The sequence below is a fragment of the Diospyros lotus genome, chromosome 4, assembly GCF_014633365.1.
Source record: "Diospyros lotus cultivar Yz01 chromosome 4, ASM1463336v1, whole genome shotgun sequence".
Lineage (NCBI taxonomy): Eukaryota > Viridiplantae > Streptophyta > Magnoliopsida > Ericales > Ebenaceae > Diospyros > Diospyros lotus.
The window spans coordinates 19,410,287-19,436,290 of NC_068341.1; the positions used below are offsets into that span (position 1 = coordinate 19,410,287).

At 38.7% G+C, this 26,004-nt stretch overlaps 1 protein-coding gene across 1 annotated transcript; it reads right to left on the reverse strand.

The window, feature by feature from the left end:
* Positions 1 to 434: 434 nt before the first annotated feature.
* LOC127799250 (uncharacterized) lies at positions 435 to 25,945 on the reverse strand. The gene is made up of 2 exons (XM_052333109.1): positions 23,266 to 25,945; positions 435 to 734 (listed from the first exon to the last, which is right to left on the reverse strand). The coding sequence occupies exon 1, from the start codon at positions 25,943 to 25,945 to the stop codon at positions 24,599 to 24,601; it is 1,347 nt and encodes a 448-aa protein (XP_052189069.1). The 3' UTR covers positions 435 to 734; positions 23,266 to 24,598.
* Between the last annotated feature and the right edge of the window lie 59 nt (positions 25,946 to 26,004).

The window sequence follows — 26,004 nt, forward strand, 5'->3', positions numbered from 1 at the left end:
TTAATAAAATCATCAAATTTTAAGGACAAGCGAGGCAATGTAGTGTAATTGGAGAGAGAGCGCCCAGTTGGGTTAGGTGACATTCGGTTTTATTGCGTTTCATACGCTCATTGCGGAATCTAGATGACACTGGTATTGTCACAATCAATCAAGGAACTACCTCTGAAAAAGGAAACCTATTATCATGCAATAACCACCTAAAGCAAAGAAGCTCAAAGGTAGGTAGTATTAGCCAGCCGATACAAGGTACTCCGCCTCTATGTTGGAACGGAAAACAACTATTCATTTTTTCAACGATGGATATGCCAACTAATTAATTATAAGAAGCAATATCCAGTAGGGCAAAGATAAAAGTAGGATCACCTCCCCAGTGGGCATTTCAATAGACTTGTAATGGTTAGAGACTAGAGAGGCGACACCATAAGAATGTTGGCTAGGGAAAGTCACAATCATATAAATCAAAATAACTAATCGTCCATACAAAATGACATCAGTTAAGAGCTCAACACTACTGGGAAAAAGATTAACATTCATTTCTAGAGGTCGCTCAATAGTTCTGCCATTTGTTAGACTTACACATGATAAGATTTCAGGGGTATACTTATCCTGTGAAATTTAGTAGCTAGCCATCGCCTAGAAATAATTGAGAGATCCCAAATCCTTCATCTTAAACTCTTGGCTAAGATTGTTAGAGTGCAGGAATGTCACGAACATCACCTCTGGCAATAACCATACTGTCAACATAAAGCAAAAGAAGACATATACTGAGCAATAAAGCAATAAAAGGAAAAAAAAAAAAAGCATAATCATAAGCACTAGAGTAAACCCCTGCTGGGGCAGCATAAAATTGCATACCATCGTCTCCCAAACCTCTGCATCTTCCATAGCAAGGGGATGCACTTGCTATGCTACATGATGAGATTGTAGCTTCATCTGAGATGGGTTTTCGTAGGTTCTTAGTCAAATGGAAAGATCGTCTAGATTTAAATGGTTCGCTAAAGAAAACTTTTGACTCTTTGATCTAGAATTTTGATTCTTTGATCTAGAACTCTTGGAGTAGTACTTGAAGCCCAAGTTGTCAGACTCAAGTTTGTTTCAGCCAAGGGAGAATGATGGAGGACCTTAAGGCTAGAGATATTAGGAAAGTTTACTCTAGGCATAAACTGAGAATTAGCAGATTAGTATACTTTGTTTTGTTTCTTAATTAGTCATTTATTTATTTCTTTAATTTTAATTATTTACTCTTTCAAAATAGGGTTTGTTAACACCCTATAAAAACCTCTCTAGTATGATTTTGTTTCTGGTTCTACATTAGAATGATTGCTCCACTTACAATACAAAATGCAAAATGCTATAAATCTCTCAAGAAATGCATTCTGGAATTTCTTCTGGCACTACATCTCTCAATTTTTGAAGGAGGGACTGCATAAAACTTAAGAGGCTATGCATATATATATCACAATGAAAAGCAGCTCCTTGTCATCAGTGTGATTAACCTCCTCTTCATTCTCAGCTTTCAAAAACTTCTTTCTCGTCTTCACTTTCCTTCTCTTCCTCAACAAGAGTAATCACTCTTTGATTTTTGGTCAATCAGCAGCAATATGTCTAAATCCTTGGCATCTAAAGCATTGAGGAGAGTTAGAAGTAGAAGACACTTGACAAGAACCCTTATTTTTGGGCAATAAGCAGCAAAATGTCTAAATCCTTGGCATCTAAAGCATTGAGGAGAGTTAGAAGTAGAAGAAACTTGACAAGAACCCTTCATCTTGTTGCCAGATTTGTAACTAGAAGGCTTTGAACCATAGTGCGATTAGAAGTTGATACACTCCCTGCTTAATAGTGCTTGCTTGATTGGAAAATTTCAACCTGCTTCCATGACCTCATTGAGTTGTTTCTACACCTTGATGGCTAATTTTTGCACATCATTGCATGACAATAAGCGTGTAAATCTGTAACTGAACCACATTTTTGATTTCTCGGTAGAGTCCACCAAGATATCGAACAATCATTTGTTCTTCAGGCTCATTAATTTCACAATCAGCAAATATTCAAATTCATTATTAACTTCTACTGTCATTTCTCTTTGCCGCAAACTATGGAGTTTGAGAAAAATCTCAGTGATAGTTCTCTGGTGGAAGCTTTCTTTTGAGCTCATTCTTTTCGTCTTCTGCCAAGTGACAATTTTATTCTTTCCTTCTCACATTTGTCACTTCTTGAGATTCTCCCACCATATTGAAGCACGCTTCTTCAACTTAATTGCCACTAACTTCACCTTCACATGGTCATCCACATCCTGGCAATCAAAAATTCTTGCAATTGCATTCAATCAATCCCCTCAAATACAGGAATCTCAATCATACTTTTAAGAATTTCGATAGAAGAGTCCATTCCTTTAACCATGATGATTAGGACAATCCTCATCTCTTCATGCTTGATTACAAGCACTGGGGAAAGGATTGATCTCCTCCTCATTGCTAGATGAACTGGAGTCAGAATCATGAGATAACCAACATGCCGAAGAGCTGCCAGAGTTGTTGCACTTGTCCCCTTAACTCATCATCTTGGCATTCTGCATGTCTAGTTCACAAGCTGGTGGCTCAAGAACATTGGCTCCATGATTTTGGCCATGTCCATCCATGACAAACCAAGGCTTCAGTAACAATCTTGATGCAGGTGTGGAATCAAATAGAGAAGCAAGTCATGACAATACTAATAGAGTACTCACCCTATGGGTGTAGATCACTGAGTTTTAGCCAAAGTCGAGAAGAACCCATCTTAGAACACTAGTTTACCCAAATCAAACTTACTTGATCTTTAGTCATGATCACCATAAGATATTTATACCAGTCTTGGAACAACCATCCAAGAATAGGTAGGATTTCTAAAAGCGAAGTCCCAATGTCAACAAGACAATTCAACCCTGACCAAACTTCCTTGCAACTATATTATATCAAATATTGATTCTAGAAAGTTTCACAGAAAAATAAAATTTCCATCATTTCAAGGAAGCTCTGAACTCAAGTTGACATGAAGCTCTGACCTCTGGAGTTTCAAAAATTCATAACTCCCTCTAGGAAAGTCCAATTCATTGTCTAAAGAAAAGGAAACTAAACTGAATACTCTTTCCACCCATATATAACTTGCATTAAAATCTATCTTCTTAAATGCCTTTTTAATTTTCAAAATTAATCCAAAATTGGGTTCTCTGCACCTCCTGCAACGGAGTCATTAGTTGCACCTCCAACTGGGCTAGGCTAATGGAAGACACTCTGGTGTCAGACTTTGCCATTTACTTACTATGTCAAGGACTCTTATGGATAGGCCTTATCCTTGAAAAAATATATGCTACATGTGCTATGTTTTATTAAGTGTTATCCTTGTGGTTATGGGTTTATCCTTGACAAGACCAATCCTAATTGGAGATTGCTACTGTCCTCTAAGGAATGAATGACTCTAGCCCAAGATGGATGATGACCAGATTGCCTCACTCCCTCTCCTTCATTCTGCTACTCTTTTCAGGTTCCTGGATGCCTAATGGGTTTGTTTAGTTTCATAGTGACCAATAGATCAAATCAACAATCAACAGATGTCATTATCATAATATTTGAAGTACGTTGGTATAACTGTATATAAGTTAGGACAAGATGAACTATCTGTACAGTACTTTTCTGTATGCTTCTTCAAATAAAATTTTTGCCTACAGTCTACTAAATTATGCATATTTTTTCCCATGAAAGCTAAATTCAGTCTTATTTCACGAGCCCTCCATGCTACCCTAGGTATAGAAATTTAAAGCAATTGGAGGCTACAATTACAGATCTACTTCCAAGAAAGTTCTATACCCTTCAGAACCCAGCCAAGGCTCCCCTGGGAACTAAGTTCTGAACTCAGCCAATAATATTATCGTGCAGAGAACTTTGCCAGAATGTCAACTGTAAAGTTCCCTTCCTAAGCTGATAATTGCTCTAACTGAGTTGAAGTGTGTGCATTTAGTAATGGGTCATAGTCCTAGAGTTTTTCGTATACTTCTCCAAGAAGGCTTCAATCTACCTAGATGTGCATTTAGTAATGGGTCATAGTCCTAGAGTTTTTCGTATACTTCTCCAAGAAGGCTTCAATCTACCTAGATGTGTCTGGTGATGATAAACAATAAATCAAATATAGCTTGAACTGAAACTATGATATTAACAACAAAGTACGAAGGGGACATCTATTTGTTGAGCCAACTTATATACAACAACAACATATCCAGCCTTTATCCCACTATGTGGAGTCGGCTACATGAATTCTAGACTTCCATGTATTTCTGTCTTTTGTCATATCCTCATTTAGATCCATATATTTCATATCAAATTTTAATGTCTCTCTCAAAGTCTTCTTGGGTCTACCTCTACCTCTTTTTGTGACTAATTGTTCCATTTCATCAACTCTCCTCACAGGAGCATCTCTTAGTCTCCTTCTCACATGACCAAACCATCTTAATCTAGTCTCTCTCATCTTCTCCTCGATTGGCACTACTCCTACCTTATTACGAATAACTTCATTTCTAATTTTATCCTTTCTTGTATGTCCGCACATCCATCTTAACATCCTCATCTCCGCTACACTCGTCTTTTGCTCATGCTGGTATTTGACTGCCCAACATTCTGAGCCATACAGCAAGACTGGTCTTATAGCTGTCCTATAAAATTTTCCTTTCAATTTTAATGGGATTTTACCATCACATAACACCCCCGATGCATTTCTCCATTTTAGCCAACCTGCCTTAATTCTATGTGCGACATCCTTGTGGATTTCTCCATCTTTTTGAATCAATGATCCCAAATATCGAAAATGGTCTTTTCTTTGTAAGATTTGGTCTTCTAATTTTATTATAACATCATCCACTCTTACATTTTTACTAAATTTGCATTCCATATATTCTGTTTTCTTTCTACTTAATTTAAATCCCTTAGATTCTAAATTGTTTCTTCACAACTCAAGCTTAGTGTTCACTCCTTCTTTTGTTTCATCCACCAACACTATGTCGTCTGCAAATAGCATACACCATGGCACATTTGTCTGAATATCTTTAGTGAGTTCATCCATTACTAGGGAAAATAAGTATGGACTTAGTGCAGAACCTTGATGCAGTCCTATTGTAGTTGTAAATGGTTCAGTATCCCCTTCGCATGTTCTGACCCTTGTCTCTACACCATGATACATGTCCTTAGGGGCTTGTATATAGGCTATTTTGACTCCTTTCTTCTTTAAAACCCTCCATATTACTTCTCTAGGGACCCTATCATAGGCCTTTTCTAGATCTATAAACACCATATGTAGGTCCTTCTGATGATCTCGATACCTTCCCATTAGACGCCTCAATAAATATATAGCTTCCATTGTTGACCTATCAGGCATGAAACCAAACTGATTTTCTGACACATTTGTTTCCTTTCTGAGCCTCTGCTCTATTACTCTCTCCCAGAGTTTCATGATATGACTCATTAACTTAATTCCTCTATAATTTTCACAGTTTTGGACATCTCCTTTGTTCTTGTATATAGGAATCAAAGTACTCTTCCTCCACTCATCTAGCATCTTTTTGATTTAAGGATGGCGTTAAATAGTTGCGTTAGCCAGGAGATGCCCTCTTCTCCCATGCATTTCCATGCTTCTATTGGTATATTATCTGGTCCCACTGCTTTATGATTTTTCATCTTTTTTAATGCTTGCCTTATTTCATTTGAACTTATGCGTCGATAGAATGTGTAACTCACATTCCCTTCAGAGTTACTAAGATGTCTCAACCTAACTCTTGTGTCACCACCATCATTGAATAATTTTGTGAAATACTCCTTCCATCTCTCCTTAATCACTCCCTCATTTACTAAAACATTTTGATTGTCATCTTTTATGCATTTCACTAAGATGTCCCAACCTAACTCTTAAGTTTGTTAACCACTCAAACAAGATTTTTTTAAGGTGTTCTAATGCCTAAAAGTCGCAGTTTAGAGTCTAGAGTTGAGGTTTAATTCGGCTTAACAAAATAAAATGGGTTTCACCCTACAATCAATGTTATAGCCAAGATTTGGATCACCTGAGATGATGTTTTATTGGTCTTTGGAAATCACAGTTGATGTTACAGCTGAGGTTTAGATTGACTGAGGCAATCTTCTACTAAAGAATCAAAATGGCAGCTGAACCCTACAGTCAAACTACAGATTGACTGAACCGAGGTCTGGTTACATACTGGAATCAACAATTGACCCTACAGTGGATGTTGTGCTCAATTGAACTGAACCTCCTCAGCATTCTAGAATTGAGAGCCGATGTTTGGTTCAGCAGATACAACCCTCCAGAACATCTGGATTTGGCAGTCAATACCTTCAGTCAAAAGCTACTTCGACTGATCCAACCAAATTCAAAATTTGAATCGAACGTCCATGCTACAGTCGAATGTTGGTTTGATTATAGGTCTGTAACTGCTATTTAGCTGTGCAATTTTTTGTGTTGCAAGGGTCATTTTTACCCACGAAATGAGATTTTATCCATTGGGGTACTTCAAAACTAACCTATGGAGTATATAAACAACTTCATAAGGATCAATATACAAGTATTCATTGCCCATTAAAGGCTCTCATCGGTCAAAGATCTCAAAGCACTCAAAGCTCAAGCTCCATATTGTGTGAGAAAAGCAACCAAGGCATTAAAGCCTCATCAAAGCTTTCATCATTCAAGGCCTTGTGACATTCCACCATAAATTATTTCATTTCGAAGTTATTGTTTTGTTTAATTTTTGTGCTTATTGCCATATTTAGTCCAAAGTGTGGACTAGGGCTTGTATACAAGTGTATGAACTATTTTTTGTGGTCTTATCTTCCAAGAGTTTGAACAAATCTAGGAGATTGTAAACAAGTTTTTGAGGTGAACTTAGTGGAAACCTCAGTGGACTTGATATAGAGGAACACCAGGTGGGTTTGTCTTGTAGAGTGGACGTAGGTGTAATAGATGCTGAACCACTATAAACTTTCTTGTGCCATAGTGTGCTGTGATGTTCTTGATACATCTTGCAAGATTACAAGTTCTATAATGGTATTCAAATATATGTATGATTGAAAATAATCAAAACTCAAAAGGCAAAAGTTTAAAAAAAAAAATTAAATAAACATAATTCATGCACGCCCCCAAAAAGAAGTCTAGCCACAAGTAGGGACCAACACTATTAACATACATAAGATTCCAGAATACACAAGAACATATTGAACCTGAGTTGAACAAGAACAAGGAACGGAAATGAAACAAAAAGGTTAGGAAAATAACAGTCAATTGAAAGCTACAGATAAAATTCCCAATTGAAAGGTGACAGGAAACTAATAGCCATTAATGATTGTAATTGAATTAGGGAAGGCACATGATATTGGCAGCAGTTATTATGATTGAGTCACAATCATGCATCAAAAACATTTCACAGAAAAATGCTCAAGGTCAAACAACTGTCAGGACCCAAGGGTTTTACTAGGGCTAGAATAGTAATTAGCCTATTTTACATTTTACTTGTATTTTTCTGTTAGCTTGTTATTTCTGTAGAGTAGCTATATAAAGACTGTTTGTAGCACATGTTTGAATGATAATTGAATTCAGTCATTTCCCTCTCATCAATTCTCTCCCAATTTCCCTCTAACCTCTCTCTCTCGATCCTTCTAATTTCTCTCTAATCTCTCCCTTTATCTGTTCTATCTGTAACTCTCCCTCATTTCAGTCTATTATCTCCCTCTTTCTGTCCAATTCTTTTCCCAATCCTTCTGTTTTTGGTCCTAATTCCCTCAGATTCTTCTAATTTCCAATCCAAACCCTAGGCTAAACCTTAGGCACATGACAATTTGGTATTAGAGCAGTCAATCCTTGGTTGTGATTTTGATTCGAATTGGAAGGCGGCACAGAATTATTGTTCCTCGACTATTAATGTCCGGTGGTTTCTCTATTGATTAATTTCCAATTAAATCTCATAATTTGATTCCAACGCACAAGGAGGTGAGTGTCGGCTAATATCTAAGGCTTGGAGTTTGAAGGTGACTTGCCTAGTTGGTTTTGACGGTGCTTTCGGTGACTCATAGACGTAAGTTCCGGGGCAGATTCTGTGACTCTCGGTTGTGAAATCTGAAAAGTCTTGTTCGAAGTGGAAGGGCAAAGCAGATTCAACAAATTTGGACGTAGTTTCATAAATGACTGTAGTGATCGATACTCAATTCTGACAAATTCCATTGGTTGCATCAGAGTCGATTAACGTAGTAGAGAAGTTGAGCCTTGGCTGTGGTTTCGATTCGATTTAAAGGAAGTGGAGATAGATCGAGTCACAAGAAGCACTCTCAACTCTCAGTTCGCATTGCAAAGGCGAAGCGAGAGGTTAATTCTTGGTTGCGCATCCTGGTCATTCCTACCCGAAATCGAAAGACGAAGTAGACCAGGCAATTTCTAACTGTCAATTTTGTCTGTGATCACTACCAGAGCATTCCTAGGTTATTGATTCCACCTGTGATCACAACCAAAGGTGATCCTCTGCCATTGCAATTGAGGCAAGTGCAGATTCCAGAGCAATTGATGGTCATCAGCAATTGCTATTGTAGACAGACATTTGGCCGACTTGGAGGAAATCAACTATTAGTAGATCTAGGTGGATTCCGTTTTGAGAGGCGGATTCCTCTAACTTCAGTTGCTCGTTGATTTCCGACACTCTAAGCTGCTAATTTCCGTCAATTCTTGGCGAATTCTAAGACTGCGATAGATCAGATGCGATTCTAATCCAGAGCAGAATAGGTCATGGAAAGTGTGGGATTCAGGATGTACAGAGCTCCTATTCCTTAGCCTTCAACTTGTCCTGCTCGTGAGATTTCTTCCATGGCTGACAGTGCACACGTGAAACAATTCGAGTTTCAACTGCAGCAGAAAAATGCTACAGTTTCAATTGGATACAACAGAAATCATGAGGAGTTCAGCCAGAATCATGAGACGTGGGAAAAGAAATTTGATAATAAGGTCAATCAAAAGTGTAAGGAAACAGACAGTGTGATACCCGAAACATGTGAGGAAATAGGCCGTGTGATGTGTGAACAGATGCAGGAGTTTTTCATAATGCTTCCTAAGATGTATCAGTTCAGTATTCTAGTTGAATTCCTCCATAAGTCAAGAGGAGATGTTTCAGACAACTACCTTGGAAGTTCTAATTTAAAGATGACTAATTCAGACAATCAATCATCAGGAATGAACGACCGTAACAGATAACTCTTGGAGGAGAAAATTGTTAGAAGTGAGCCTTTGGAATATTTCGGCAAATAGAAAGAAGATGTTGAATTATCTACATTGGATCGAGAAGTTCCAACTGAAAAATCAGTCAATGGTGAGGAAGTCGGTGCTGGAGTCCTCCCACAAGATTCTAATTTACAGGAATCTAAGGAACAAATTGAAGTGAACCAGTCAATGGCAACTCAAGATTCCAGAGATGACGAGAGATTGGACAAGGAGATATGTGTAGACCACATTTTACAATTGCAGGAAGTTAATGATTCAATGGACATGCAGGCTATAAATCAGATTGGAGATGAGATCGGAGAGGAGAATAGATTTCATGCATCTGATATTTCAGACAAGAATATTTATTCATCAGATATTCTAGCTATAAATCATGTTGGGGATGAAAGTCGTGATGAAGGCCATGTTTCAACCACTGAAGAACTTGCAGAACTTTCTCATCTCTTCTTATTCAATCAAGATGTCCGGACAGGAATGGCAGTTACAGGAATAGTATTCAGATGATGGAGTTGATGTGGATGGAGATATATTGGCAGCTGATGCTGCAGAGGAAGGGAGTTTGCCTATTGCAAATATTATTGAAACTCCACTGAAGGAGAATCCAGTTAACATGAATTCAATTACATTTGTTACGCAACCAGAAGAAGAGCTAATCCATCAAGATGTACCTAATGAGAGCTGGCAAGAGAAAGATGAAGGATTACTGGATGGATTGACCAAGGAAACAAAGTTCCTTGCATTACCCTTGGTACCTAGTCCAATATATGTAGAATCAACTAATGTACAAAATTTGGTTTTTGGAAAAGCTAAGGACTCCTTACCTTTGGTTAAAACAAGCAACGAGAAAGTGAACACAACATCAACAAGAGGATATCTTACTGATCCTAAACAGTGTTATTGTCATTTCAGAAGATGCAAGCCAAATTTCAAAAGGTGCAACCCAACTTTTGATGTTGATTTTAACAAAGGCAACTGAAGCAAATGTCTCAAGAGAGCAGGATGTATCGCTAAAAAGAGAGATGTTGATTTCTCTTTCAATCATATGATAGAGACAAGAAGGGAGATAGACACCATGTGTGTTCCGTATGGCAGGATTTTGAATATAAGAACTTTGATTGCTCGACCTCTGGAATCACAATTATCCAAGGCATGTCCTAGTGTGCGATCCTTATTAACAACTATTATAGGAAGAAGCAGAAGCTACAATCAATGTAGTAGCCCAGGGAAGTCTTTTGAGAGTTATGAACCTAACAGGAATCCTCTTAGTAAAGAGCATATTCAAAGTTGTAAGGAATTTTGGACACAGTTTCTAGCTGGAGGAAAGCTACAGGAGATAGCTAAAGAAGTCAAAAGTTTAGTGGTTGAGAACAAAGTGCCTGCTGCTGTGTTTGACCTTACTCCAGCTGGCCAATTAGGATTTCTATCAACTATATTGAAGGGTGGACTGATGATTGGAATTGGTGTTGCAGCAACTCCTAATTTTGATGCTCTCAAGACAGTTGTTGTCTAGGTATCCAAAGCGAGTCTACATTTCTCAATTGCAGCATTTAGAGAATATCATTCTCCATTGCAGATAGTTTTTGCAACAGAGAATGACAGTTGGCTTGTCCAGGACACATTAACTGCAGCTAGAGATGCACATCTGACATCCTTAATTTCACTAGATGGTGATGAAATATTAAAGGAAGTGGTGGTCACAATTAGCCAATCCTTTGGACTCAAACCGGCCCACATCGAAGGAGTTGTGATGGGGAAAGTTGGCGAGAACAACAGTTTGCAAGTTTTAGCTGCGCACTATGACCAACAGAGAGTGATTGATTTTGGTTGTGTTCCATTCAAGGTATACATGAGAGCTACTGCAAATTTGTTATGCATATAGAGGTTTTTCAAAATTTCTCCATCCAAGCTGTGGAAGAGAAGGAAAAAACATATTGGAAGCTGTGAAGGTTTGGCATTTCTTGGGAACAAGAAATGTTTAAAGGGGGAAATGTCAAGACCCAAGGGTTTTACCAGGGCTAGAACAGTAATTAGCCTATTTTATATTTTACTTGTGTAGAAACAAAATGTTTTTTACTTTCATTCATATTTCCATATGAAACTTTACAAATCCTCTTATAGAGATGAGGATTATACAACATAGGAAACAACAAAACACAACGGAAAGTACTGACTATATACAATTAGGAAGTTCACTAAACAAGAATAAGAAAGTTCCCTAAACTTAAATTTAGAAATCTTCAAAAACAGATCAACTAGATTAGGACACTTCCAAACTTCTAACTCCACGGGATTTAACACTCCCCCTCAAACTAGTAAATAGATATCAACCATTCCCAGCTTGCATACCAATTCTTCAAATCACTTAATGGGTAACCCTTTTGTCAAAAGATGAACTAGCTGCTATTTGGATGACACATGGGGAATGCAAATTAAGCCAGCCTCCAGCTTCTCTTTTATGAAATGTCTATCTATCTCTACATGCTTGGTTCTACCATCATGTTGCACAGGGTTATGTGCAATGCTTATGGATGACTTATTATCACAACATAATTTGATCGGCCCACTGTTAGTAACTCTTAGATCTTCCAAAATGATCCTTAGCCATAACAACTCACATAATCCTAGTGCTATTGCCTGGAATTCAGTCTTAGCAATAGGTCTAGCTACTACACCCTGCATCTTGCTTCTCCGTGACACCAAGTTCCCCCAAAGAAATACACAATAATTGGTTGTGGAGCGTCTATCAATCAAAGACCCTCCATAATCCGCATCAGTGTATCCAATAACATCTAATTCATTCCATGGTCTGAACAAGATCCCTTTGCCGAGTGTAATTTTTAAATAGCATAGAATTCTCCTTACAGGTTGCATAAGTTCTTTTGTGGGACAATGCATAAACTAACTTACCAAGCTAACAGCAAAATCAATATCTGGCTTGGTATGTGACAAATAAATCAGTCTCCCCACCAATCTTTGGTATCTCCCTTTATCCACAAGCTAACAGTTAGAGTTTTCTTCCAACTTAACATTGGATTCTATTGGTGTACCTGCTCCTTTACCACCTAGCAGTCCTATTTCCTTTAACATATCTAAAATATACTTTCTTTGTGACAAGAAAATCCCAACTTTAGAATAGACCATCTCAATTCCTAGAAAATACCTCAATACACCAAGACCCTTATCTCAAATGCCTTGGAAAGGTTCTCTTTCAGCTGTTTTTGTTCTTCCAAATCATCCTTAGTTACAATGATGTCATCAACATATGCTAGCAATGTTGTCATCCTTCCTTCCATTGAATGTTTAAAGAATAGAGTATGACCAAGTCCACTTTGAAGATAGCCCATATGCCTCGTAGCTTTAGAGAATCTGTCAAACCATGCACGCGGTGACTGTTTAAGCCCATAGAGGGCTTTTTTTAGTTTACATACCCTTCCTGAAACTCCTTCATCAAAACCGGGAGGTGCTTCCATGAACACTTCTTCCTCTAAATCCCCATACAAAAAAGCATTTTTCATATCGAATTGCTGCAACTACCAGCCATAATGTGCTACTAAAGCTAATAGGATTCTCATTGTTATCATTTTTGTCACAGGTGCAAAAGTCTCTAGGTAGTCAATACCATAAGTTTTGAGTATATCATTTAGCAACTAGCCTAGCCTTATACCTTTCCAAAGTTCCATCTGCATTATACTTCAAGTTAAAAACCCATATGCAACCCACAGGCTTAACTCCCTTCGATCTAGGTACCATGTCCTATGTCTGATTTTTTTCCATGGCCCTCATCTCCTCCTACATTACTTGAACCCAATTATGATCCTTGAAAACCTCATCAACTATCTTAGGAATAGAAATGGCAACCAAAGAGGTTAAGAAACCTCTATGTTTTGGGGACAAATGGTAGTAAGAAAGATAATTGGCCAATGGGTGTTGGGTACAACTCCTTATGCCTTTTCTAAGAACAATAGGTAGGTCTAAATCATTAGAAACGGGATTAGAAGATGAAGGAGGAGAGAGATAAGTGTCCTCACGTAGGTTCAAATCATTAGAAACAGGATTAGAAGATGAAGGAGGAGAGAGATAAGTGTCCTCAGTACCTGAACTCGGAGATGGTGTTGGTGTTAGAGGAGGTTCTAGAATAGGTTATATCCTTCTCTTGAAGACATAAGGAGACCCTTTAAATTTGACTGGAGGAGATGGCAGTGTTAACAGAGGTTGCTCTTCTTGGGATTCTTGCTAATTTTGCTCATTTGAAGGAGAATTGGATGAGTCATGGATCTTAGGATTCTACTCAAGAGATAGGTCCAAAATAGGGAGTCCAACACTTGAATCACGAGGAACACCTTTCCCTTGGTAACCAATACTAGGAGAGCCAAAGAATGATTGAGTTTCAACAAAAGTGACATCTTTGGATACATAGAATTTCCTAGTAGGAGGATGGTAATATTTGTAGCCTTTTTTAGTAGAGGAGTAACTAAGGAAAACACACTTAAAAGCTCAAAGATCCAACTTGTCCCTGTGATGTTTAGAGACATGAACAAAAGACACACGCCCAAAGACACTTAAAGGAAGAAGAGTATGGAGACCAGCCTCTGGAAAATAGGAAGACAAACATTGAACCGAACTTTGATGGTTTAGGAGTTTAGAAAGGACTCGATTGATCAAGTATGCAGTAGTTAAAATTGTTAGAACAACAATGAAAATCTAAACAAGTATATGAATTGACTATGGCAACAACAAGCACAACAGTTGAATATCTCACAGACCAATCAAGCAAGCAGCAACAAAGCAATACGATAACAACAACATAAACAAAAAAGTACTACAAACCCAGAAGCTGGCGACAGAGACGGCTACTGCAAAAACTGGAAGACCAAGGCACGCCAAAGGCACTGACTTGAAGATAGTAGCACCCTGCACCGGTCACATGCAGGCTCCGGCGACTATCAACGCATGATACAATAGTCTTGCTCCAGCGTACAGCGACCTTGATCAGCCGAATCTGACAGAACTCTGGATGGTACTTGCTCTTTGTGACTAGAAGACCTTGGGGGGAAAAACAAAGACATTGAAACAGGGTGATAGAAAAAAAACAAGGCTCAACCAACCTTTTATAGCTGGGTTGAGGGCACCGAACAGCCTCTGCCTTCAAGGTAGCATTGAACGCTAGAGTAATGGCCAACGCTTGAAGCAGTCGAAGGCCAGAAAAATTAATTGGCCAAATCCCACACGTGATTGGAAACCAGACCGTTGCAGGGGAAGAAGGTAGATAAAAAATAAAAAAAATAATAATTTCAATTTTCTTTCTATAAAATATATATATATAAATCTACCCAACCAGCCCGTCTAACCGGACCGACGGTGGCGGCAGCGACGCGCGAGGGCCAAGGGATTCGCCCGCTCACAAAATCTAGGTTCCCCTCAGGGCCCAAACCCAAGTGAGGGAGGAGTATAAATACCCACTCCCATCTCTTTACACTACCAATGTGGGACACACACTCACACTTAACACTCATAAACAAACCCACAACAATCCTCCACATGAGTGTAAGTATGCTAAACAAATAAACTGATACGACGCCACAGAGAGCAAACAAACAAGTTATGCATCAGGTAAGGTGTCTTTTGGACTTGAATCTTCCGTAGTGAGTATCTATCAAACTTACCGAATAAATAGTGAGGCCAGCTCTTAAACTATCCTTCTGATGGTAAATTGAGACAACAGACATCACACACAACTCATCTTATACCTTCAAGTTCTATACATTTGTGTTCATTTTAGTCCTGGACAGCATCTTGAATTCATGAGAGTTCTAGAGAACCCAAACCCTTGAACAGTTCTCATAGAAGCGACGCATTTCTACTCTCACATAGGTAATCTTTGATTAAAAGTACTCTGTCACTACTCCTCTTTCAACAAGATATCAATATTACCTGTATCACTGACAGATCACACACTCTCTTTGCTACCGAGAACTGGGGAAGGAACTATAAGTTCCTTAGTGTGTAGACTATGAATTATTCTAACCAGTTTGTCTATTTAACCCAGATCTTGGGATCTCCAGTCAATGTGTTAGGTTACCACTGGGAAATTCATTTCACAAGCTTCAGCCCCATTCCCTTAGATGTATAGGTGACTTGCTTCCTTATCACTCCTTTTGTCAAAGGATCTGCCAAATTTTCCTTCGACTTTACATAATCAATGAAAATTATCCCATTGGTAAGCAGTTGCCTTATAGAATTGTGCCTGTGTCTTATATTTCTTGACTTTCCATTGTAAACACTATTTTTAGCTCTCATCGAAGTAGCTAAGTTGTCACAATAAATACATATGGCATTTACAAGCTTTAGCCACAATGGAACGTCTTCGAGGAAATTTTGAAACCATTCTTCTTCTTCTCCTACTTTATCCAGAGCAATAAACTCTGATTCCATAGTAGACCGTGCAATGCACGTCTGTTTTAAAGACTTCCACAACATAGCAGCTCCATCTTAAGGTAAACACATATCCACCGGTTGATTTAGTCTCTAAACTATCAGTAATCCAATTAGCATCACTAAACCCTTACAGTACAGGTGGATATTTCGTGTAATGCAATCCATACTCAAACGTGTACTTTAGATACCTATGTACCTTGACTAGGGCATCCCAATGGTCACGTTCAGGATTGCTCGTGTATCTCGCTAACCTGCCTACTGAGTAGGCAATATCGGGTCTTGTACAATTCATTATATACATCAAACTTCTAATGACCCGAGCATATTCTAGAGGAGATACACCTTCACCATTATTTTTCTTCAAATTAGAATTTGGATCAAAATGAGTAACTGCTGGCTTACTCTCATAATGACCAAATCTGCGCAACACTTTTTCGATATAATGTGACTGAGAAAGTACATACCCTTCGACATTCTTTGTTATCCGAATTCCAAGAATGACATCAGCAAGACCAAGGTCTTTTATGTTGAAGTTGGAATTCAATGTCTTCTTTGTGGATTCTATGGCACTTCTATCTATGTCCATTATCAACATATCATCCACATATAAGCACACAATGACACACTCGTGATTTATGTTTTTAAAATAAATACATTTATCACACTCATTTATTTTGAACTCATTTGCTAGCATAGTGTTATCAAATTTCTCATGCCATTGTTTTGGTGTTTGTTTCAGCCCATAAAAAGACTTTATAAGTTTGCACACTTTCTTTTCATGTCCCTTTATGACAAACCCTTCAAGTTGTTCCATATAAACTTCTTCTTCTAAATCTCCATTCAATAATGCAGTCTTTATATCCATTTGGTGAATTTCCAAATTGTGCAATGTTGCAATCGCAATCAACATCCTTATAGATGTAATTCTCGTCACTGGAGAATAGGTATCAAAGAAGTCTTTCCCTTCTTTTTTACGATAGCATGTAGCTACTAGACATGCTTTGTATTTATCAATAGTGCCATCAGCCTTTAATTTCTTTTTAAATATTCATTTCCATCCAATTGGCCTATTACCAGGAGGTAAGTTGACTAATACCCACGTCTGATTTTGCATAATGGACTCCATCTCACTATTAATAGCTTCCTTCCAATATGGAGTATCAAAAGATACCATAGCCTCACTAAAAGTTTGTGGCTCATCTTCTACCATGTAAGTTAGGAAATCTAGTCCAAAGGAAGTAGCTTGCTTAACTCTTTTGCTTCTTCTAGGTTCAACCTCAATTTCCTAACCAACTTAACCTTCAGAAGAACTCGCTTCATACTTCTTCTTGGAACCACCATCATTGTGTCTCTCTTCCTTGAAAGAGAATATGTTCTCAAAGAACTCAACTTCAATAGATTCCATTATGGTGTTACTGTTAATATCGGGAATTTCTGATTTTACCACAAGGAACCTATAGGTTGCACTATACAATGCATAGCCAATAAAGACACAATCTATCATTTTTTGTCCAAGTTTAGTCCTCTTCGGTAAATGAATTTGCACCTTAGCCAAACACCCCCACACTTTCAGGATTTTATATGAGGGTTGCTTCCCATTCCACACTTCATAAGAAGACTTGTCAGTCTTTTATGTGGAATTCTATTCAAGATTAAATTTGCAGTAAGCAAAACTTCCCCCCACAAGTTGTGGGGTAAACCAAAACTATTGAGAATGCAATTAACCATGTCCTTCAAGGTTCGTTCTTCCTTTCAACTACACCATTTTGTTGTGGTATATAAGACGCTATGTTTTGATGGATTATACCATGGACTTCACAGAACTCAAAGAGAGACGATGATTCATATTCACCACCTCTATATGATTTTAGCACCTTTACCTTTTTTCCAAGTTGATTTTCAACTTCTACCTTATATGCTTTGAAGACATCTAAGGTCTCATCTTTACTATGCAGTAGATATACAAACCAGTATTTGCTATAGTTATCAATAAATGTGACAAAGTATTTTTTCCCACCTCTAACAGGAGTTACTCTTCATGTCACACACTTTACTATGAACTAGATCAAGTAGTTTACTGTTTCTTTCCACAGACAGAAATGGCTTCCTCGTGAACTTTGACTCAACACAAACTTCGTATTTGTGCCCTTTGTCAATGTTAAAGTTAGGCAACAGTCCTAAATTTACCATTATTTGAAGAGAACGATAATTGACGTGCTCTAACCGAGAGTGTCACACATCACACAACTCAATAGTATAAACGAAAGCCTTGTTCTTATTCTCATTATTTTTGGGAACCTGGGCTAGTACATTCAGTTTAAACATGCCATCATGCAGATAACCCATTCCCACATACAAACCCCCCTTAATCAGAGTAAATTTATCTGACTTAAATACAAGCTTGAACCAATTTTTATTCAGTAGAGTTCCAAACACTAAATTCTTTCGAATTTTCGGTGCATGGCACACATCATTGAGGATAAGTATCTTTCCAGAGGTCCACTTCAAGACTTTGCCTTTTCCTTCCATTAGAGAAGCTAAAGCATTCTCCATATATAGCTTCTCATATGTGGAGAACAGAGCCCTGTCCCCACAGATGTGCCTTGTAGCTTCAGTGTTTATCCACCAACCCTTGGAGTTATCTGTGACCACCACAATTAGGTCGACATCCTCCTCTATCATATTGGCCTGACTAAGCCAATTTTTGCGTTGGTTATTGCCAGAGCTCTGTCCCTTCTTGTAACAACAGTCAATAGCTCTATGACTCGTCTTGCCACACACCCAACAGCTCCCCTGGATGCGCTTGTTGATGGTCTTATTCTTGGGACCCATGTTCCCGTTCTTCTTCTTGCCTTGTTGTTTCTAGGGTTGAGGTTTTGAAACTTCAACCACATTAGCTCTAGCTTCAATCTTGAGAGAGACTTTATATCCATTCCTGTTGTCCTCTTCAATGCGGGGTCTAACTACCAGATCCTCCATAGATAACTCTTTTCGCTTATGCTTAAGATAGTTTTTAAAGTCTTTCCACGAATGTGGTAACTTTTCTATCACAACGGCAACCTAGAATGGCTCATTAATGACCAATCCCTCACTCAACAAATCACTAAAAATGACTTGCAGTTCTTCCAACTGGTTAACCACCAGCTTGGTATCAACCATCTTGTAGTCTAAGAACTTCCCCACCAGGAACTTATTGGTGCCCGCATCTTCCAACTTGTACTTCTTGTCCAGTGTCTCCCAGAGTTGCTTAGACGTTGGATAGGTCGTGCAGTAGACATTGTATAGCGAGTCCGCCAACCCACTCAGTATGTAGTTCCGAGAAAGAAAATCTGAGCACTGCCATGCCTCCTTAGCCACCTGAGTCTCCACCATTACATCTTCTTCGGGAGTGACTAGATAGTCCTCCTTGAGGATAAGGGCCAAATTTAGCGTGGTCAAATAAAAGACCATCTTCTGTTGCCATCTCTTAAAATCCTCGCAATTGAACTGCTGCAGCTTCTCAACATGAGGTGTTGCCTTGACAGCAACCAGTCCGACAATGGCAGCGATGATAGTGGTTGGAACAACGGCTTAAATGGAGGCCAAGGTAGCAGCAACGTTGTTGGGGTTGGGGGCAGCTATATCAGATTATAGATTATATTTTTCCAGATTTTTCTGTCTTTAGTCTATATCTATTGTCTTCAGAATGTTAGAACAACAGCGAAAATCTGAACAAGTATATGAATTGACTATGGCAACAGCAAGCACAACAGTTGAATATCTCACAGACCAATCAAAAAGGCAACAACAAAGCAGTACAATAATAGCAACAAAAACGGAAAAGTACTACAAACCCAGAAGCTGGTGACGGAGACGGCTACCGAAAAAACTGGAAAACCGAGGCACACCAAAGGCGCTGACCTAAAGACAGTAGCACCCTACACCGGTCACACGTAGGCTCCGACAACTGTCGATGCAAGATACAACGGTCTTGCTTCGGCAAACGACGACCTCAAGTGGCCGGATCTGGCAGAACTCTATATGGTACTTGCTCTCTGTGATTGGAAGACCTCGAGGGGAAAAACGAAGACACTGAAACTGGGCAATAGAAAAAAATCGAGGCTCGACCAGCCTTTTATAGCTGGGTTGAGGGCACCGAACAACCCCTGCCTTCAAGGCAGCATTGAACGCTAGAGTAATGGCCAACGCTTGAAGCAGTCGAAGCAGCTAGAAAAATTAATGGGTCAAATCCCACACGTGATCGAAAACCAGACCGTCACCGGGGAAGAAGGCAGATAAAAAATAAAATAAAAATAATAATTTCAATTTTCTTTATATAAAAAAAATATATATAAATCAACTCGACCTGCTCGTCCGACCGACCAGACAGACGGCGACAACGACAGTGCACGAGGGCCAAGGGGTTTGTCTGCTCACAAAATCTAGGTGCCCCTTAGGGCCCTAACCCAAGTGAGAGGAAGGAGTATAAATACCCACTCCCATCTCTTTACACTACCGATGTGGGACACACACTCACACAAAACCCACAACAAAAATTGCTTCACCCCAAAATCCTTTAAAAACATAATGGTGAAGGAGAAGAGCCCTAGTGACATTGAGTAAATGCCTCATTTTCCTCACTGCCACTCCATTCTGTTGTGGGGTATCTACACATGATGATTCATGGATAATCCCTTCTTGTTAGAAAAAATTATGCAAGTGATGATTGAAGTAATCCCTTGCATTATCAATTTGAAAATTTGTAATATGGGATCCAAATTAAGTAGAGACCATCTTATAGAATATAGGCAAGATAGTACCAATAGCTACCTTATCCTTTAAGAGATACACCCAAGTTATCCCTGTACAATCATCAATAAAAGATATGAACCATCTAGCCCCCAGAACAATTAGGGATTCTAGATGGTCCCCACACATCCGAATGAATCAAAGTAAATGGAATGGAGGACAATTTATTACTCATAGGATAAGAAACTCCATGATGTTTGGAAAACTCACACACATCACAGTGAAGATTAGAAACACTTATACCCCTAAACAAAGTAGGAAACATAGACTGCATCAAACTAAGAGGAGGGTGTCCCAAACGGCAGTGCTAAAGCCAAATTTCAATCATAGATGTAGGTTGGGATGAACAAGCAAGAATGGGTTGCCCCCTTTTAGTGAAAGTACTCCTTGTCTTCAAGTAATACAACTCATTTCATTCCTCAGCAGCACCAACCATCTTCCCCGTGTCCAATGCCTAAAATTCACACTTATTAGGAGAAAACACAACACATCAATTTAGGTCTTTGGTAAGCTGGTGAAAAGATATCAGGTTGTTAGAAAGGTTAGGAACATGAAGAACATGTTGAATAGGTAATGAGGAATTAAGAATAACATTACCATGACCAACTATAGGGACTGCATCACCATTGGCTATTGTTATCTTCTTGGAGCTACTCATTGGTTTATAGGATTCAAACACATTTAAATCAAAAGTCATATGGTCGTTAGCTCCTAAGTTTAGGATCCATAAATTATTCATAATAGTATGTGAGGCAGGAAGGGATTCAAAATTCAAACAAATACCTGCTTGAGCCATGGAACAAGTGCCATCTTGAAAGGTTTTTAGGAAGCTTTTTAGCTTACTGATCTCCTCAACATTCAATTGATCATCCATGATGACCAGATCTGCCTTTTTAGGAATGGTTTCTTCTTCCTTAGTAGCATTATAGGCTTGTGCTTGAGTTCTGGACTGTATATTCTTTAAACCTCCCATCTTGTTTAGCACTACTTCTTTTCCATGCAACTTAAAACAAGTTTCCTTGGTATGTCTGGGTTTTTTGCAAAAAGAACACCACAAACCATCGTAGTTTTTTGATTTAGAAACATACTCATTCCTGCCATGCTATGACTTGAATCTAATACCATCCATCTTATTAGTCACCACTGCAAATCCCTCAAAATTCACTTTATTTAGCATGGCTACTCTTCTAAACTCCTCATTACGAACAATAGAAAATATTTCATTAAGTGAAGGAAGTCTTTCCCTTCCAAGGACCTACACTCTTACTTGATTAAATTCAGAATTAAGAGCAACTAAAAACTCCACAACTCTATCCCTTTCAAATATTGCAATCAACGTGGTTACATCCTCACTGCATTTCATCCTAATATCTTGGTAATGGTCCAACTCAAACCAATACCCATTCATTTTATTATAGTACTCAGTGACTGTCAAAGAACCCTGCCTTATACTACTTATCTTCATTTTAATGTCAAAAATCACAGATGCATCTTGCACCTTAGAGTAAGTGTACTTTATAGTATCCCAAATCTCCTTAACAGTAGATAAGAACATACAATTTGTACTCACCTCGGGCTGCATTGAACTCCAAAGCCAGGACATTATCATAGAGTCCTTGACATCCCATGCAGAAAAACCAAGATCTGTAACCTGTGGAACTGGCTCAGCTAAATGAGTTATCCTCCCTTGTCCCTTCGAAAACGTCCGCACAAGTTGAGCCCACTGTAGATAGTTCTTCCCATCAAGTCGATTGGAATGATGCATCCTCGGTAGTTCACTAGTTGAAGTGCTCCCCATAGGTGGATCAAACGGGACACCATCCCCTTTTTTCATTGGAGTAATGGTTTCTGAAATTTTTGACATGGTAGAAACAAGGAAAAAAACGGCTGACAAACTGGAATCAAACTCTAACACAGCTATGGCAATGAAGACACACAGTAATAGAGAGAATGAAAAGAGGACAGGCTGCCTATGGCACTGATACCATGCAGAAACAGAATTTTTTTACTTTCATTCATAGTTTTGTATGAAACTTTATAAGTCCTCTTAAAGAGATGAGGATTATACAACATAGGAAACAACAAAAAAAAAAAAGGAAAGTACTGACTATATACAATGAGGAAGTTTCCTATACAAGAATAGGAAAGTTCCCTAAACCTGAATTTAGAAATCTCCAAAAACAGAATTTAGAAATCTACAAAAACAGATCAGCTGGATTAGGACACTTCCTAACTTCTAACTCCACAGGATTTAACAACTTGTATTTTTCTCGAGTTGTATTTTCCTAATAGTCTATTATTTTTGTAGAGTAGCTATATAAAACTACTGAAGACTGTTTGTAGCACATGTTTAAATGATAATTGAATTCAGTCATTTCCCTCTCATCAATTCTCTCCCAATTTCCCTCCGATCTCTCTCTCAATCCCTCTGATTTCTCTCTAATCTCTCACTTTCTTTGTTCTGTCGCAACTCTCCCTTATTTCTGTCTATTATCTTCCTGTTTCTATCCAATTCTTCCCCCAATCCTTCTGTTCTTGGTCCTAATTCCCTCGGATTCTTCTGATTTCCAATCCAAACCCTAGGTTAAACCCTAGGTACATGACAACAACAAATGCTATAATTGAATCTAAATCTGCGGAGATAATAAAAGATACTACATGTCAGAACTTTTTTCTCTATAAACATACCAATTAGTTTGAAATCATACTCATTCCCCTTGGAACAGAATCAAGTGCCTTTAGCTTTAGCCTTACCATTGGGGCAGAATCCTGAGAAGCCATAAAGCCTTTTGACCATCTACTACCAAGATGAAAGTTACGCCTAGTTTCCATGGCTGGAGTTCAAACATGGAGAAGTCATACGTGCAAACTGAACCAGTTCAAACATGGAGAAGTCATATCTGCAATCTGAACCAACCTAATGGAAGACTGACCAACAAATAAGGTGTGGATAAGGTTGAAAGCATTATCATTTCTGTATCATGTTGGCATCCAAAGCTGGCATCCATACTTCCAATGGTATTGAGCAAAAGTACTTAAAAACATCAGCAGCAAAGCACATCAAAAATTTAGTTTCTGGTCTAAACATTCATCAAAGGTATCAAGGAAAAACCAAAGAGTAAATGGAGAGGCCTCCCCTTATCAGAATTGTTCTGTTTATCCCGTCTTTGGCCCAAAAACGGGTTTCTTCAATGGTGCAGACCTGCAGGGTCATTTTCATACACCATCAATATGGAATCACATATAATTGTTATTTGCATCGCGAGATACCTAGCTTTTTACACATTGCTCAACTAGCTATCTCCAAGGCCTTTGTGTTCATCATAGCATGCTGAAAATGGCAAGCCAGCATGGTATAGAGCTCATCCCTGTCATTACCAATCAACCCGTCTAAATAATTCAAAAAATATGTCATGCTTGACACTCTGGTTTGTGAATGCGATGCCTATCTCACATAGGGTCTTACAAGGTTGCCCATCAAAATTTCCAATCAAGAAAAGAAAATTTTAAGTTCATCCTGGAAAGAATTTTAAGTTAATTTGCAGGTAGCCAAAATAAGACATTTTTCTTTCATTTTTGAAAGCTAGATTGGGCAACAAATGTAGGTATTGTCTTTTGGGGTAGAAAAAAGGCAGTGATCTCTAATTAGAATCACGTGCAGGGGCTGCAGATATTTTTCAAGAATGCAAACCACAAGTAACAGATTCTATTTCTTTCTTTCAACAAACTAAACCTAAATTAGAGACATAAAAACTAAATGCCCAAATAAGGAAGCAGAAGCAAGAACATACCACAAAGGGAGCCCATGAAGTAATAGAGTTCTATATCAAAATATGCTAGACACATAGGCAATACCATTTCATTTAAGGAGAAACAGAGACAGCTGACATTTTATATTGTTCACACAGTTATCCACACAGGAGTACTTCCAACAGGGTTTCTTGCTCAAACTATGACACTCCAGATAAAACCTGCTCAAACTATGACAAACCAGATAAAACCAAAATACTGCTTAACATAAAACAGAAATTCTATTGCACGCAACCAGTCCTTACTAGATAAACTAATTTCAACTGCACAGGGCAATTCAATTATGATCAACATCCAGCTGCTTCTGTTTCAGCTCCAATGCCATATGCTCGTTCTCAAGTTTCATCCTCTCATTTCCCAGTCTCATTATCTCCAGCTCCCGATCTTTCTTCCTGCAGAATCTCTGCCACTTGAACTTCTCCTTCTCCAATTCCAACATCTGCGCCTGAATTTGCAAGTTCTGTTCTTCTAACTGAAGTGAGCAATATTTTATCCACTGATTTTGCAACAGGTTTGATTTTGCACCTTCAGGTAGCACTTGGTTCCTGTCACCTCGCACATTTTGTGGGTTTGAACTGAAAGCTTTATTACAGTCTAAAGAATTCAAGCAATTCTCTAAACTAACATCTTCACCACCCTGACACTGTTTCTTTTTCTTTGCTGAGTGCCTGTGCATCCCATATGTAGCCCTTTGATCACTGTGCAAAGCATGATTTCCACCAAATTCATCACTGTCATTAGTTTCTGCATCTTGATCACCGTCATTGAGATCATCTTGTGGATGTCTCCTCACATCATTGCTCTCGTCATCATCTCTACTTCTAAGAGCCAGTCGCAGAGAATGTTGCAATTCAGGGTCATGGGGGAGATGCAATCTGTTTCCATTATGGTAAGAGCACATTTCCTCGTAGAACAAATGCTTTGAGCTAAGGATTTTTCTAACCTCCTCCTTCGCTTTATCTGATAAATGATCCATCATGTCCAAAAGCTCCGGCCTCTCAACAACCTGGCAAGAAGTGCCCCTCCCAAGGATATCATTTAGTCTCTTGTACCTCTTGTTAAGGTCATTGAATTTATCTTCACACTGCTGAGGGGAAACATGATGACCCCTTTCTGCCATGACCATTGAAACTGATTTCCACTTACCTCTTTTCTGTAAATTTGCAGGTTTCCTCCTGATTCCATTACCATAGTCAACAGCAGTTTCCACGCCCATGTAAGAAACAACAGTAATCAAAAGCCTCACCATCTTATCAGTCCACTTCACTCGCTGCCATGGCATACCCTTCTTTCCTTTACTAGGATCATTATGGCCATTGGAGGCATCTTCTGTAAAGCCCAGCTCATCGTCATCGCTCGCAGTACTTTTTCCCCTTTCTCCCTTGGAAAAATCTGCTAAGGAGATGGTCCGATCACCATCTTGTGTGCTTGTCATGGTGAGGGGAAAATTTTCACTTATTGATGGTAGAACCATCAATCCTTGTCTAGGAACAGAGTGATGCTGTTGATGGAGAGAAGTGGGGTGTTGTTGATTCTGATGAACTCGGATTGAACCTTGCAAATCAACACCTCCATAAGAACCACTACCTTGAATCATATGTCCCGAAGATAAATTGCCTTCCATACCATCTAAAATCAACAGATCCAGATCATACCCCTAAAAAGAAATCCCTCGAGAAACCC